The 15,571-nt window shown below is 24.9% G+C and overlaps 2 protein-coding genes across 2 annotated transcripts; both read left to right on the forward strand.

Annotated features, from left to right (window-relative positions):
- Window positions 1–1,974: 1,974 nt before the first annotated feature.
- On the forward strand, window positions 1,975–6,601 carry LOC112598199 (RIB43A-like with coiled-coils protein 2). Its single transcript, XM_025344594.1, has 7 exons — window positions 1,975–2,132; window positions 2,270–2,410; window positions 3,891–4,054; window positions 4,125–4,365; window positions 4,446–4,676; window positions 5,179–5,285; window positions 6,460–6,601. Exons 1-7 carry the CDS (start codon window positions 2,010–2,012, stop codon window positions 6,599–6,601), a joined length of 1,149 nt encoding a protein of 382 aa, XP_025200379.1. The 5' UTR covers window positions 1,975–2,009.
- A 6,914-nt stretch (window positions 6,602–13,515) lies between these two features.
- Window positions 13,516–14,908, forward strand: LOC112598177 (alkylated DNA repair protein alkB homolog 8-like). The gene is made up of 3 exons (XM_025344562.1): window positions 13,516–13,715; window positions 14,094–14,249; window positions 14,315–14,908. Exons 1-3 carry the CDS (start codon window positions 13,662–13,664, stop codon window positions 14,897–14,899), a joined length of 795 nt encoding a protein of 264 aa, XP_025200347.1. The 5' UTR covers window positions 13,516–13,661; the 3' UTR covers window positions 14,900–14,908.
- The last annotated feature ends 663 nt before the right edge of the window (window positions 14,909–15,571 follow it).

Here is a 15,571-nt window from a genome sequence, read left to right on the forward strand (position 1 = left end):
TATATTAATTATTTTTAAATATATAATATACCTGTTTTTGTCATATACATAATGATTGCTGTAACGGATTAACAGAGCAAATTTTCTTTAATATTCGTTGACTGGGCTCTTACCCGTATGGGCCATAGGAACACCTATATTTAGCCACTTAAATTTTTTTTAAATACATTAAAAACGAAACAGAAAATGATTCGATCTAATAATATTTTAGGAATAATGTGTGTTTTGTACCCTGGTATCGCAGTGGTAACAACGAATAAGTATAATAATAGAAAAAATAACAAGGTAGCAAATAGGTACCTACTACCTACATCTCAAACGCGCACCCGCATATTGACTATTTAAATTCATATATTTATTTCTTATGTAAATAATTGTAAATATTTTAAATGACAGATAATTTATATCAAGTAATATTTGTACATTTTTTTATTCACCTCGAGGTAATTTTTGTTGAAAGTTCTATTTCAATATGAATATTTTACTTGAAACAAAATTTATAAATTGTAATTTTGATTATATGAAGTATATTATAATGTATAAATAAGTACAAAATTATTTCATAGTAAATTTTTGTAAAATTTAATTATAATTAATATAATTAATTCAAAATATTTATTAAAAAATTAAATTTTGCCATAATCTTCAGTAACTATACTTTTAAGCTCTATGTAATGTTTGAATATTGAGCAATAGGGTATATTTTTTTTTACTCATCAACGATTTTTTTTTTATTGTATCTATAAAAACGAAGCCTGTCCAACTGTGATGAGACCACGGGGCCCCACTTACCCGACGCTAGGGACGGCCTTGATCACCTAAACCCATAAATTTCCAATTTGTCCTACGACACTATTCCTGACATTCACCTCGAAATATTAAACGTAACTCGTCTCGTGAATTACTTAACCAATCATTAAAAAAAAAAAAAAAAAATGTTTTATTTGAAGTAGCGTTAATGGATGCCTCTTTTTATTATGTTATCACATCTTGTATATAATATTATCAAATTTTGTTAATTGTATAATATCAAATCGAATTCTAATAAATGCTTCTATTTTTTTGATAAAAAAAAAAAAGTATACAATTCCTTAACAATGTACCTATATAAAATATGAAAACTATTTAGTATAATATAATTATTGTACATAAGCACATTGTTCATGAATAACAATTAAGTACTTATTTTTTATTATCTTCTTTTTTTTCAAAACTATTTGTTGCTTATAGTTGTTTTTTCGATACCATAAATGTATCATCTATCTATTAGTTACACATTTTAAACGTAAAAACCTGCTTAAAAATACAAGACGTGTAGATTATACACAATAATATATGTATACTAATAATAAAAATACCCAATATACCAGATATACTTAGATATAAGTATTTTTTTCTTTATTAAGATTTTATGATACTATATTAGTCTTGATAATATACCGATGTAAAAATATTAATTACTTTATAGCAGTGCCAAATTAAGTATTTTGCGGGCCTTGAGTCAGATGGGTATAAATGCATAATTGACCATAATATAAAAATCAAAAAAAAAAAAGGTATACGGCTGTCTTGTATCTCAGCCGTGCTTCTGAATCACAAATTTAAAAAAAAAAATCATGTTTTGTAATTTTATTTATGAATATAAATAATTTTTAATATATTTTTACACGTCGAATTTTTTCAATGGCCTTAAGCAGTAGTTACCTATTTAATTTGCTTAAAGGTTACTAATCAGTAATGCAGCAATAATAACTAAATACTGAAAAATTAAATTTTTATTATTTGTTTGATGAAATAAATTATGAGGAAATGCTGATGTCAAACGAATATACGATTTGTTGTTATGCTGAAGTTAATTCGATTTACTTACGTATTTATGTTGCCAAGTCAACGTTGTATTATATTCGTGTACAAAATATATACATTGCATTTGTTCAAAAACAAAACTAAACAAACTATGCTTATTAATTTATCTCTCCAAATAACTATTAAATAAAATACTTAAAAATATGATAAATATAGGAAAACCATTGCCAAAAGATCATGCTGAAGTAGCTAAACATGTAAAAGCAAGACTTTTTGATGAAGAACGAAAAAAACGAATTTTCAACCCAACTACTAGAACTATTGGAGTAAGTTAGTATGAAAATATATAATATCATAAATACTTCTAAATTATTTTTTATTTTAAACTTTAACCATGCGTTATTCCAGATTCGCTTACACTAATTTAATTTTTGAATAATTGTATACATTTATTTACGATTAGATTGATAAGGATGCTCTTGATAAACAAGTCCAAGAAAAGAAAATACTTCGAGAGCAAGAACAAGCGAAACATCAAGCGTATTCAAAAAAATTATTACAAGATTGTGCCACATCATTACAACTAGACGAACAGAATAAAAAAGTAACATCATGCCACTTCGATATTTTAAGTTTTTAAGATAATTAATAGGTATAAAATTTCAAAAAAAAAAAATAACAAAGCAATATCACTAAACTTCGTATCTTCTAAAAAATGTTTACTTTTACGAATTGTGTACGTATAGTAATACGTATTTTAAAGTATTTTTACATTCTGTTAACTTAACTCTATATATAGTAAAATGGATATCGTTAAATACCATTAACTGCTTCTAACCTACTTGTTTTTTGCATCACGTATGAATAAATAACTAGATTTTTATTTTTCAACTCCCACGAGAAGCATTCCGGAATATTTTAATAATGTATACGTATACTTATAATATCTAATTCATATTATAATCTGTAGGTATCGACTAAAGTGGCTGTAACACTTCTCAAAATCTTAACTTATATTTTTACATATCATATATTATAATACATAATATATATATTTTAATTTAATTTATTCATTTTTAAATATTTTCGTTAATTCATTTTTAAGCAAATTATTTTATGATAAAAAAGATACAGTATGTATGCAGTGAATAAACCTTTCATTAAAGTGAAACTTTGATATGTAGGGAATATGGCTGAACAAAATATAGTGTTATATTATTGTATATACCATGTATTATAAGTTACAATATGTAAGCATAGTTATCACTTCAGTGGTTCTATATCAAATATCATTTAGAATTGTGGAGAATAGACATTTTTTCCTATAATTATGTAATTTTTAAAATTTAACACGCCCAACAATAGTAGCCTTGTCCTAAATATTATTTTGAAACACGAAAATGAAATGCACAATACTTAAAATGTTACGTTTGTATCCATATGGTATTTAAATGTTTAAACATTTTATGTATAAAGGTATTATTATTAAAATTAAACTAATATTATGTAATAACATAGTATAAGGTGCAAAGATTTTTATTTATTTACTGTATATATCACACTTTGTGTGCTAACAAATAAGTAACTATATATATATATATATATATTAGTAACTCGGTAGGTCTGTATTAACTCAATACAGTCTGGGGATATAAAAATTATTATAAATAATCTATTAGCTATAAAACTATACAAAAACGTGTCAAATTGTGCAAATTGAATTAATGATTTTTGGTAGTAGAACAAGATAGTAGAACATAAATTCAGAGAATAGTCGAAAAAATTTATATTGATAAACAATTATACATTTATGTTTATAAATAAAATTTTGGTGACAGGAAATATTACACTAGTTTCGGCAAACCTTTTTTAGATTTTCTGTTGAATTCGTAATCGTACTAATTTTCATTTAACTCATTTAAATCACACTTGATAAAATTATTTATATAGAAATGATTTTTTTATGGATATGAACTATCAAAATTAACTCAATTTATCAATTTACATAGTTAACTTATGAAAATATTTTAATAATTAAATGGCTTTTATCCTTAATGTATTTGTTTTTATAACTTTATACTTAGAAACAAAAAGAAATAGATTTAGAAATATTAGAGTTCAGAAAAAAATATCAAGCTCCTGAAACACGAAGAGAGTACGATATATACGATCCTCTGCAATGTAGAAAAAATCAGCCCAGCCGCATTGGTGACGATGACCCGAGAATTACATTGTCGTCGGTTCAACGGTACGTATATTATTATATTATAATGATACAAATAAACAAGATATTTGTAGGATAACAATTTCTTATTAAGATTTGAGGGCGAAGAAAGCATAACAAAAGAACAAAAAGCAGAACAGATACAACAACAACGTGTGTGGTTAGAAATGCAAATACGTGAAAAAAATATGACCAGAGAAGAGAATAAAAACGTCGAACGTACGTGGCAAGAAACCGAACACACGACAGTTCAACGAGCACTGGCACTTGCATCACTGGAGAATGAGTGTAGGAAAAAATTGATAGAAGCAAATTACCGATACAACCAAGCTCTAGTGAGTGTTTTTGAATAACACAGAATAATGCTAGACAGCCGACATTTACTTTCATGAAACGATTATTTGTTTAAATTTAGGCGTCCGAACAAAAAATGAATAAAAGTATTATGGAAGCTGAGTGCAACGAAGACAAAATGGCAGAAGTGTACAACGCGATTACTGGGGACTTTCTGACGGAAAATCCCGAACACGGGTTCAACAGTGCATTAGGACCAGGAAAAATATCAACGGCACTCTACAAAGGCTTAACGCCGGCCATGAAACAAGCTATATATGACGAACAAGCCAATCAAAGAGCAGAACTTAAGGTATACCTACTATCTGCATACATTTTAGAATAGATTAAAATTACTAATGTTTAACGGATTATACATCATTTATTAATGGAAATTTAAACAGGTACAATATATTTTACTCGGGAAACACACATAAACAGTTATTTATTTAGGTAATAGTACTCGATATTCAATATTATTTCCTTTAAATAAATAATATCTATTTAACTAATTTAAAAATAATAATTTATCAGCATACATTGTGTAAACATTTACATTAGAATAACCATACTCAACTTTTGTCATGATTTATATCGGAAAAACTGAAAATTGTTTATTTATTTTTAAATTAATTTCAATTTATTTTCTAATTAAAAATATTTCAAAGCTAACGGAGGAATCAAGAGATAAATATAATATTTTATCCATCATCCACCACCTCCTTCACCCATGAAAATTTCTTATGTTACTATGGTTACATCAATATTAGTCATTAACAAATAAACAGAAAATAATTGATCGTTTACAATTTAAGATACGAAAAGAGGCATTCGATAAACAAGAAAAAGACTGGGCCGAACTTTTAAATATACTGGCCAGATGTGGCACACTCAATGATAGAGAAATGCAAAAGAAAAAAAGGTAAATAATATTTCCATGGATACTTAGTAGTTAGATCTATAAAAAATATTATAATAACTATTATTATAACTATTATAACTATTCTATAATAACTATTTTATAGTTAAAACAAAAATGTTTACTATTTAAAAATATAAATAATATATAATGTATAAATATAAATTAAATAATATATATTTAATTTAATTAAATTGGATAAATATTCTACAAAATTTTAAAAGATGAACAGAGAAAAAATTAGAACGGCAATAAAATAATCATTTTTACTTTGGCAAAATTTGACAAATTGAAAATACATTTATAAAAATATTATGTAATATATTATATAATATAGTATAATAGTTGGCATAATACACATGTGGGAAATACAGTAAAGATAATAATAATTTTCATGGAATTTGAATTTATATGGGGATTATGAAGATATTCATGGATATAAATAGATGTTTAACAATAAAGTAATTTTTTGAACATAACTTGAGCTGAGGCTCCCGTTTACACGTTACCTAGACACCTGGCACGTCATCTTTTTAGAGAATAATAATAATATAAAAATAATAAAATAGGTAATAATAGAATTATGTCTTGAATGTTTTTTATAAATAACTACAAAAATTTAATTTTGTGACGTATAGGATTTTTTGAAAGCATATTATTTTTTTTACACAACTTAATAATCTATTTATTTTGTATTCTACAATTCTTAAATAATTCCTACAACTTATTGGTACTTTTCTAGCTATTTAAATATTTAATTGTGTCATTGTGAATTTTAATAAGCTTTACATTGTAAAATTATTCACGCATATTTCATATTTTTAATTTTTTAAATTCATAGTTCTTATTACTAAATTTCATTAAATATCTTTTTTAAATACTATATAAACTATAAAACACAGATGTAATGTTTATTTTCATTTATTTTATTACTTAAAACAATTAAAACTAATGGTTTCCAGACTTTTATATGATTTATTAATTAAATTGTTATCAAATAATAATATTATTTATTAATTATATATTACTATTTTAATTACCTATAATACTATTATTATACTAGTTTATACTCTTGCTTATAACCTGTAAGTTATAACTTACAACTACATAATATTATTGATTAAACGCTTTAAATCACAAAAATTATATTTTATTTTATTTATTTATTTGTTTTTAGAAATTTAGAAGACGGAATAAAGGATTTCAATTTAGTTTTAGCTAATGAACAGAAAAATAAACAAGAGTATCTCAATAATGTCCTGTACAAAACTAAAGCTTCAGATGAATTTTTCGACCAGTTTAATAAAACCACTCGATAATTTAAATACATTTTATAAGCTTACAAATTAAATTAATTAAATACTATTAATTAGAATAACATGAATTTATACTTTTATAAATTTATATCATAATTCATAATAACTAAAAAGAAAAGAAAACATCCTTCTCGCATCTAAGAAATTTAATTTAATTTTGAAGAATTTTAGCCAATTTGCGTAATAGTATTAGCTTAATATTCTCTAGTGTAATCACTAATCAGTAAGGTGATTATTATAAAATCTGTTTGAATGAGTAGTATATAATAAACAATTTTAGTGGATAAATTCTTAAAAGTAATTCATTTTTTAAACTAAAGCCATTGCAGGTAGTCTACAAGTTATACGTTATAATATGTATTATAGTTTTTTTTTTTTTTTAATAACAAATAATATATTACTACATCAGATAAAAAAATTAAATAGAAATATTTTTAAGAAAAATATAACTATGAATTACTATTAATTTTCAATTAGTACACTACACAATTGCTCTAATTAAAGCAGACAGGCAAATAATTTACAATTTATTATTTTAGACTTTAGTAGAACTTGATTAAACACGTTTCTTGTACATTCATTTTACGTTAATCTTGATAATAAGCCACTACAAGGTACAGTAAAAAATAAGCATAAGAGCTCTTAAACAATAATAAATGTGAGTTTTTGGTAAACGCGTACTTATATCTTAACCATTATCAAACATTTCATGCGTTTCACTATATTAACATTTAAAAGGAATGCTTATCGTGCATTTCATACAAAATTTAACCAATTGTAGGTACATTTTTTCGGACTATAAACTTATCTGTTTTTTACGTTAAAAAGCTCATCAAACTTTAAACGATTTAAAATTAATCACAGCTTTTACCTTTTAGAGAAATAATTTCATTGTAGTTTTTAATAAATTCTCGTGAGTTGTGGAACCATTTTTGCACTTGTATTTAACAAAACATGTATTACTATATTAGGTATATATTATATGTTTATATTTTTGTTATTTTGCAAATATTTTATTTAAGCTCAATATTAGGCGTATTTAGCGTATTGTTGTTGTCTTCAATAAATCTAGAATGCTGATTACATGCATATTACTAGTTACTACATAGGTACGTAAAAATTATTTTTGTGAAATATCTACGTAGTTCAATTATTTTTGCGATTATGTGTCGTTATGATAATAATTTTTAACAGTATTTAGTAATTATAATATTTTTTTTTAGCCGTTAATACAATTAATCAACAAGCCACGCCCGTTTAATAAGGTATTAATGAAAAAATATATATATTACTGTAGAAATATAATTTGACTGAACACAAATAGTTATCAAATAAAAGAAAAATATGCACGAATACTTATTTATAGCTTAATTTTTAATTTTAATGGACCAACTTATAACTATTGATTATACAATAAAACATACGTTTTCATAAGTCGACGAATTTAGATGATTGTTTATAATTTTTTTTTTGTTCTACATAATATTTTTAAATATATATTGTGCCAATTTTCATGTTTATACATATAATATTTGCTACATGGCGCCATCGATTGCGAATTTGTACCGTCTACTGATTATAAGTCCTTGGTAGCGATGGCACGGGGTGAAAAAGAATACGCAATTAATAGACATTCCTTTGAATAAGTCCTGCGCATAACAGTGTGTATCAGTCAGTATCCAGTGACGCAAATAAGACTTTTATTGAATCCCTTTTCCAATATTTATTATATATTTATATCTATACATGTTTATGTAACCAGCGCATAACCATTTAAAAATAATAATTTTAACATACCTATTTACTCAATTTTTTAAAATGTGATATGTGACATATATCATCATTTATTACAAATCGCAATAACCAGCATAGCACATAAGCTAATTATGGTACGTATACGGGAAAATGTAAGCTCTATCCGGAGGTTAAAATAGTACTTTATAGTCTTTAATTGTTGTAAACTTCAAGTTAAGCCACACAGCAATAGAAAGTAAAAAAGTGCAATTTCAATTTTAGCCCCATATCTTTAATAATTTTAGTGATATAATTACTTATATATATATATTATGATTATTATGATCAATACGACCTGATTTAATCCGATAGCAACAATTAATGTATCTGATTATCGTGTGACGTATACTATGTCAAAAGTTACTTAAAGTTACACCTGAAAAAATAAGAATTTCGAAATATAAATTAATAAATATACCTATGTATATTATTTACACTTACTCCTAACTAGAGCAAATATAACTTACTACTTAAACGATATGAAAATAGTAATTTTATTCTTAAATAGTATATCATTTCATATAATAGGCCTAATTAAAAATTTTCATAAATTATTAAATGAAATAAAAATAAAATTAAAAAGCAAAGTCTCTTTAAAAGGTAGTGGTAATAACCATGATGCTTTCCTCTGGATAATATTCAGTAGTTCTTAAAACAAAAACAATTTGATCTTTTGACATTAAATTTATAGACCCAACATTTTATACGAATCTGTTAGTTGTATCTATAAATGTAATATCAATAAACAAGTTACCTCTAACTTACCCTGTATATTGAAATTAAAAGCAATATTATCATAAAATTTTATCAATATTTTATATGATAATATGGTAAATATGTACCTGCATATATTTAGTGTTTACACTATTTTTAGACGTTAGTACCACACTTAACAAAAACAATGTTATTAATTCTACAAATTCCATTTAAGTAATTTAACAAAAATAAAATATTATTTCTTTATCTATAATTAACACACGTATAGACGTATAGTATAACAAATTTTCTGTACTTACTATATGTCAATATGTAATAAGGAAATTTGAAGGTTAAAAAAAGGAAATAATGGTTATTGTTATAAATTATTTTAATAATGTATAAATATACACATGTACATAAACATTATGAATATACTTAATTGTATTAATTTATTTACTTCCTGGAGTTAAATATTTGTACATAAAACATTCATAGACAATTAATAAGTATTTATTTATCACTATGAAATAATTTAAATATTATAATCAAAAAAGTCAAAAAACTAAACTCATTATAAAAATGATAAATTTGTATATTCCATTTGGCAACTTGGTAACGACACCTTGGTTTTTTTTCAACATTAGGGACATAATATAATAGCCAAATGGTAAAATGAACATTTAAATAATTTATGAGTCTTAAATAAAGTTTCAATCTAATCAATTTGTAAATATTTTAATAACTGATAACAATAATCAAAGTCTAGTTTATTCAATCATTACGACATTGCATAGCATTTACATTGAGTATTTTCTTATATTTCAATACACACTGATTAATTAAAAACTTAATTTTTGATAATCCAAAATTATTTAGATCCTTTCATTTATATATTTGTCGAAGAAAATATCTTTCAATTTTTTAAACAAACTATATTGTTAAGTTATCAGAATCAAGAAAAAAAGATACTATTTCAATAATCATTTATAGTTTTTATAGTTTATTCAATTAATGTTAATTATATGTATTTAATTTTTTTGACAATAAGGAATATTATTTTCCTTTTTATATTGAAACTAAAAAAATATGTAAAACATAATAGTTCAATCGTTCAAAGTGAAAATTCAATTGATTAACTATAATTTAGGATTTCTAGTTATAAATTATTTCTTAATTCAAATAAAATATTTTTATTGCAAAGCATTTATATTGAAATGTATGCTAAATAAAATCCTTTAAAAAAATACTTATTTTACTTAGGAATATAATTGTTTTTTTATTTGTTATGCATTGCAGGATAATACCTAATTAATTTTAAATCAATTATTAGTTAATTGAGATTTGGGTATACAATACTCAATTATGTATTTCTTATGACAAAAGAAGAGAACCCTCTATACGCAAATCGTACGACATTACATTCACAGTAAAACATATATTAATGGAATGTTAACTAGATAACTGATAACAGGATTATAAAAATCTCAACATGACAGAAAATCTAGACGTTTCACTTGGATCTAACCCTGAATGGGTAAATAGAACAAAATAATCATTAACTTCTTAAAATCAACTTAGTTAATTAACAAAATTTAATCTGTAATAGAATTTTTAAATACTTTAATTAAGTGTTAAACTAGAAATTAAGTATTAGTAATTTTAATTAATAGCTTTTGCTGCCAATTTTTATTAAGTCAATAAATGATATTTTTAATTTTTAATGACTAACATTTAAGTTATAATTTGTATATGTCATTATGCGTACACCAATAAACTATGAACTGTTTAATCACAAAAGTAAATTAAAATAAATTATTAATGTACAACTTGTTTTTAAACGATAAACAAAAAAAGTGAAAATTGGTAGGTATTTGGTGGTCGGTGGGTATGTGTTCACATTGTTCACAAATTGTTATATTATGTAATGAATTACTTACGCACACTGACGATGAAATGACTCCTGTCTTAAAATTTAAAGCTCATAACCATGAAGGTAATATATATATATATATATATATATATCAATTGTATACCTATTTTCATAGTCGATTGGCGTTCATGCGATACAGATTAGGTTTGTCAGAAACAATAAAAAAAAAATACCCGCATTGTACAGTAACCACCTTATATCATTAAATAACATGAACGATATATATTTACAATATCATGTCCTTTAACAAGTGTGAGTGGTGGGTAAACTTACCCAATATCGTGAATCTACATCGAGAGCTTGTTAAATACATATGATGATAATTTATCCCAAGAGACGTGAATTATTAACATATTTTTAAAGCATGTTAAAACAATCGTTTTAAAAAAATATTCTATTGTTGACTATTTTATTGTTATATATTTTTTATATAATTTACTTTTTTGAATGATAAAATACGCTTTTGAAGACAAATACTATTGTCAAGTGAATTTTGATGTACCTATAAAATTGTTGTGTAGTAATGTCATAGGTATATATTGGTATATACCAGCAAAATAGCTGTGAACGACAATATTCACTAGGTGCTTACCTATTTTAATTTTCAAATCTATAATTATTCATATTAATATTATCATTATTGGATAAAAATTTCATTTGTGTTTTTCCAAAAAAAAAATTGATATTATTATTATCGAAATTACACTAGGTTACTCGTAGTGGTTGGTGCCCTGTGGTCGTCGTTACGGATCAGATTATACGAAGAACTTCGTATACAAATAATATTGTGTATACAGTTCTTTACGAAAATGCTTGAACAGAATGAAAAATTAATAAGACAAGGGGCAAGTCTATAAATAAATTTTAAATTATTAAATATAAATATAAATTATAGTAAGTTTTCACACTCTAAACTATGTAAAAATTATATTTCTAATTTTTTAGTAAATATTTTGTAACATAGATGAACAAATTTAAATTGAAAAATAGCTTTTATTAATATATAATTAAATTATGAACATTTTATTTAAAAAAAAAACACTATTGTTAATATTTTAATGTAATAATAACGAAAAAAATGAAAATACCTGAAATAGGATGAATGTAACACAATGCACTGCAAGTTCAAATAACATTTTTGTATAAATCTGCTAATGCCTATTCTTTAGTATAAGACGAGTATATTATAGGTAGTAGTAGATGTACCTACTCTTCATTAAATTTTCAAAGCAGTGATAAAATATTTTGTCGTTTCACAAGTGTACCTAATATTGTATATTATTTAGTATCGTCAATAAATTCTACTGTGGGCTGTGGTCAGTGGATGACCAAATATTTCAACTGAATGCAGATGATAATTGATAATGATGATATAATAATTAATACCTTTGTATAATATTATGCTCCTTTCGCGGTCCCCATATTTAGTAGACATAAATCCGACGTATAGTAGATTCAATAACATGAATTATTTTACTCTGTCATTCGTAATGACTAATGATCGTTGGTCGTTGTCATGAACTTGATTGCACGTAAAATATCACCAAGGTGGTAAACTTTTGCTACCTGCTCGTAGGAACGCGGCACGCGTACAGCCAGCTCATCTCGAGACTCACATCTCCCGTTATCAAGTAATGTAGAAGATTTTAATAATTCGCACTGTTTGCTTACAAAGTTCCGTCAATAAGTTCGAGAGTCGGTGGGAGTGGTGGGACACTGCGATGTTTGTACTTTATACCTATTTGGGACTGCTGAGGACCACGGGTATCTAATGTTGATGTTAAATGTTTTAATATTCAATTCTAGTCTGATGTATTTTGATATATAGGTATCGAATACTTGAAATCGAAAGCAACTCAAGCGTGTGATCAATATCAATTATCAATAATACTTCTCGGGTATATTCAACTATACCATATTGGTATGATGGTACCGAATGCATAATTGCAAACTTGAAATTCAAAGCTGCGGATGGATTATGGATAATTTATTAATATATTAAAATTAAGAATAAAAATATATAATTATTACAATTATTGTGAAATGTATACCAATAGGATCGGTACGAATTGATTTTTATTGTTTATCGCCAATTCGCGAATTTGCGATGTAATATTAAGCTGCATGACATGTATTACCAGTAACCTGTACGGGCTGTACGGCTAAAGTTTACAGTTAACTGAGTTAACATTGCTTAGTGCTTACATGAAATTTACGAGAGTGCAAAATAAAATAAAGTGAATAGTGATCCTCATTACTACTAGCGCCCTACACTAGTGGCAGAAATGTGTACCAGTCAACCGTAACATACTTTTATTGCTCTGTGAGCTAACCTGTATATTATCTTAATTCGTGTACTATCACTACTATCACAATCACAGTGACATAGGCCATGCCTACATTTCACGTGACAACGGTTTTCGCGATTGTTCAAAATATTCAATTTTTATTTTACATTAATTTCTGTTATTGATCATAAGTTATTTATTTTCAATACTTAATACTTATTAGTTATAACTTATAAGCATTTTGAATTAGATTAATGTGTTATATATTTTTTTTTCAAACTACATTTAAGTACGTTTACTGTGTTGTACGATAGTTTAATATTATATATATTTACAGATTACCAATAATATTATGTCTTTGAATGAAAAAAATGCTTCAACGCTTGAATCTCAGCATGTTCACGATGTATGTACTTGTTAATAAATTATATATTTAATATCAGTCATGTTTATATGTAAAAACAACAAACAACGTTTGAAAACCATATTAAAAGTTTCAATATTAAATTTAATAAAAGTTGATCCTGAAATACTTTCCCATTTAATACATTTATTAAGTTATTTTTTGTTTGATTTTTGAATTTAAGCATTAATATAAAGGGTTAGGCTATGTTCTAAAGTATTAGTTTGAAATTTATTGGTGTTTTACTAAATTATTAGAGTGAATAAAAATAGATATTTACTTATGAAATTATGTTTATATCTAAAATTACTTTTAAATTTAAGTCTTATATTCTTGTAAGTACTAATTGTGATTTAATTTTTGATCATTTTGTTTTTATAGGTTTATGAAAACATAGCATCACATTTTAGTGAAACACGACAGAAACCTTGGCCGAATGTTGTTAAATTTTTAAACAAATCTAAACCCGGTACAATTGTTTTAGATGTTGGTTGTGGAAATGCTAAGTATTTTACCAATACTACTGATGCTTATCAGGTATATAGTATAAATAATATTTTTTAAATTATTTTATTATTTACCTTAAATATTATCATTTATAGTTAGGTTGTGATCGAAGTACTCAATTAGCTCAAATTAGTAAAAATCGTAACCATCAAGTATTTAACTGTGATTGTCTCCAATTACCAATACGTTCAGATTGTGTTGATTTATGTATTAGTATAGCTGTTCTTCATCATTTGGCCACAAGTGATCGACGTCTAAAAGCTCTGAAGGAAATTAACAGAGTATTAACAGTTGGAGGCCAAGCACTTGTATATGTGTGGGCCAAAGAACAATGTAGAAATGAAAACCTTTCTACTTATTTAAAACAGAGCAAAGTTAATAAACATAAGCCGGAGTCAAAACATGAATTAACTAAAGAATTTTGTGTTGAATCAATTGATGTTAATCTACCAATACATACAAATCGTTCAAATTTCACACATAATGACTTGCTAGTTCCGTGGAAGTTGAATCAAAAAAAAGACCAAGAAAATGAACCTATAACACATCTAAGATATTATCATGTGTTTGAAGAATCTGAATTGAAATCATTATGTGAACAAATTCATGATTGTAAAGTGATTGATTATTATTATGATCAGGGTAACTGGTGTGTAATTTTTGAAAAAATTAAAATTTAAGTACTTGTATATTGTTATTATTTCTATCTGATAAGATTTATGTACCTGATTTTTTGACAAAATCAATAATACTCTGTTAACTTTTAATATATTTTTAAATAACAGTATCTAGTGATTAAAATTAAAAAAAATCAATAACACTTGTTAATAAGTATTTTTAAGTTCCTATATGGCTAATAGCTACATATAATATACATAGTTTTATTAGTCAAAAACTAATATTCTGAATTTATAACACGGTCATTGATTGGTATGTTATCAGTTAGGGATTGCCCATGTCAGAAAATATATAGTCTCAATCCAAATACATAAATATTTTTTTTTGTTATTAAATACAATCTGTAAGCATTTATATATAGTAAGAATATGTGCCAAAATGTGACATGAGTTTCATAAGAAAAAAGTAACTCAGAAATTACACTTTAAATTTGATTTTTTAATTATAAGGATTAAGAGCTCAGGTCACGACAGTATATTATTAAACCTTAGGGGATTCCAGGCATTGAATCAGAGTGAAGTGCAAAAATTGGGTAATTTTTTAGAAGTGAACTAATATTTATATAATTTATTTATTTGTATATGCATACATATAATAAATTTATATGACAAAGAATGCAGTATGTGATTTATTTTAAGTATGCATAAATATTAACTTCTTAATTTAATATAATA

The sequence above is a fragment of the Melanaphis sacchari genome, unplaced genomic scaffold, assembly GCF_002803265.2.
Source record: "Melanaphis sacchari strain LSU unplaced genomic scaffold, SCAv2.0 Contig45_pilon_pilon, whole genome shotgun sequence".
Lineage (NCBI taxonomy): Eukaryota > Metazoa > Arthropoda > Insecta > Hemiptera > Aphididae > Melanaphis > Melanaphis sacchari.

Bases quoted from the DNA above. Each gene is read 5' to 3' on its own strand.
- LOC112598199 (XM_025344594.1), top strand. From the start codon at position 2,010: ATGATAAATATAGGAAAACCATTGCCAAAAGATCATGCTGAAGTAGCT. The intron at 4,366-4,445 runs GTGAGTGTTTTT...GTTTAAATTTAG, and splicing joins ACCGATACAACCAAGCTCTA to GCGTCCGAACAAAAAATGAA. The intron at 5,286-6,459 runs GTAAATAATATT...ATTTGTTTTTAG, and splicing joins GAAATGCAAAAGAAAAAAAG to AAATTTAGAAGACGGAATAA.
- LOC112598177 (XM_025344562.1), top strand. From the start codon at position 13,662: ATGTCTTTGAATGAAAAAAATGCTTCAACGCTTGAATCTCAGCATGTT. The intron at 13,716-14,093 runs GTATGTACTTGT...TTGTTTTTATAG, and splicing joins AATCTCAGCATGTTCACGAT to GTTTATGAAAACATAGCATC. The intron at 14,250-14,314 runs GTATATAGTATA...TATCATTTATAG, and splicing joins ATACTACTGATGCTTATCAG to TTAGGTTGTGATCGAAGTAC.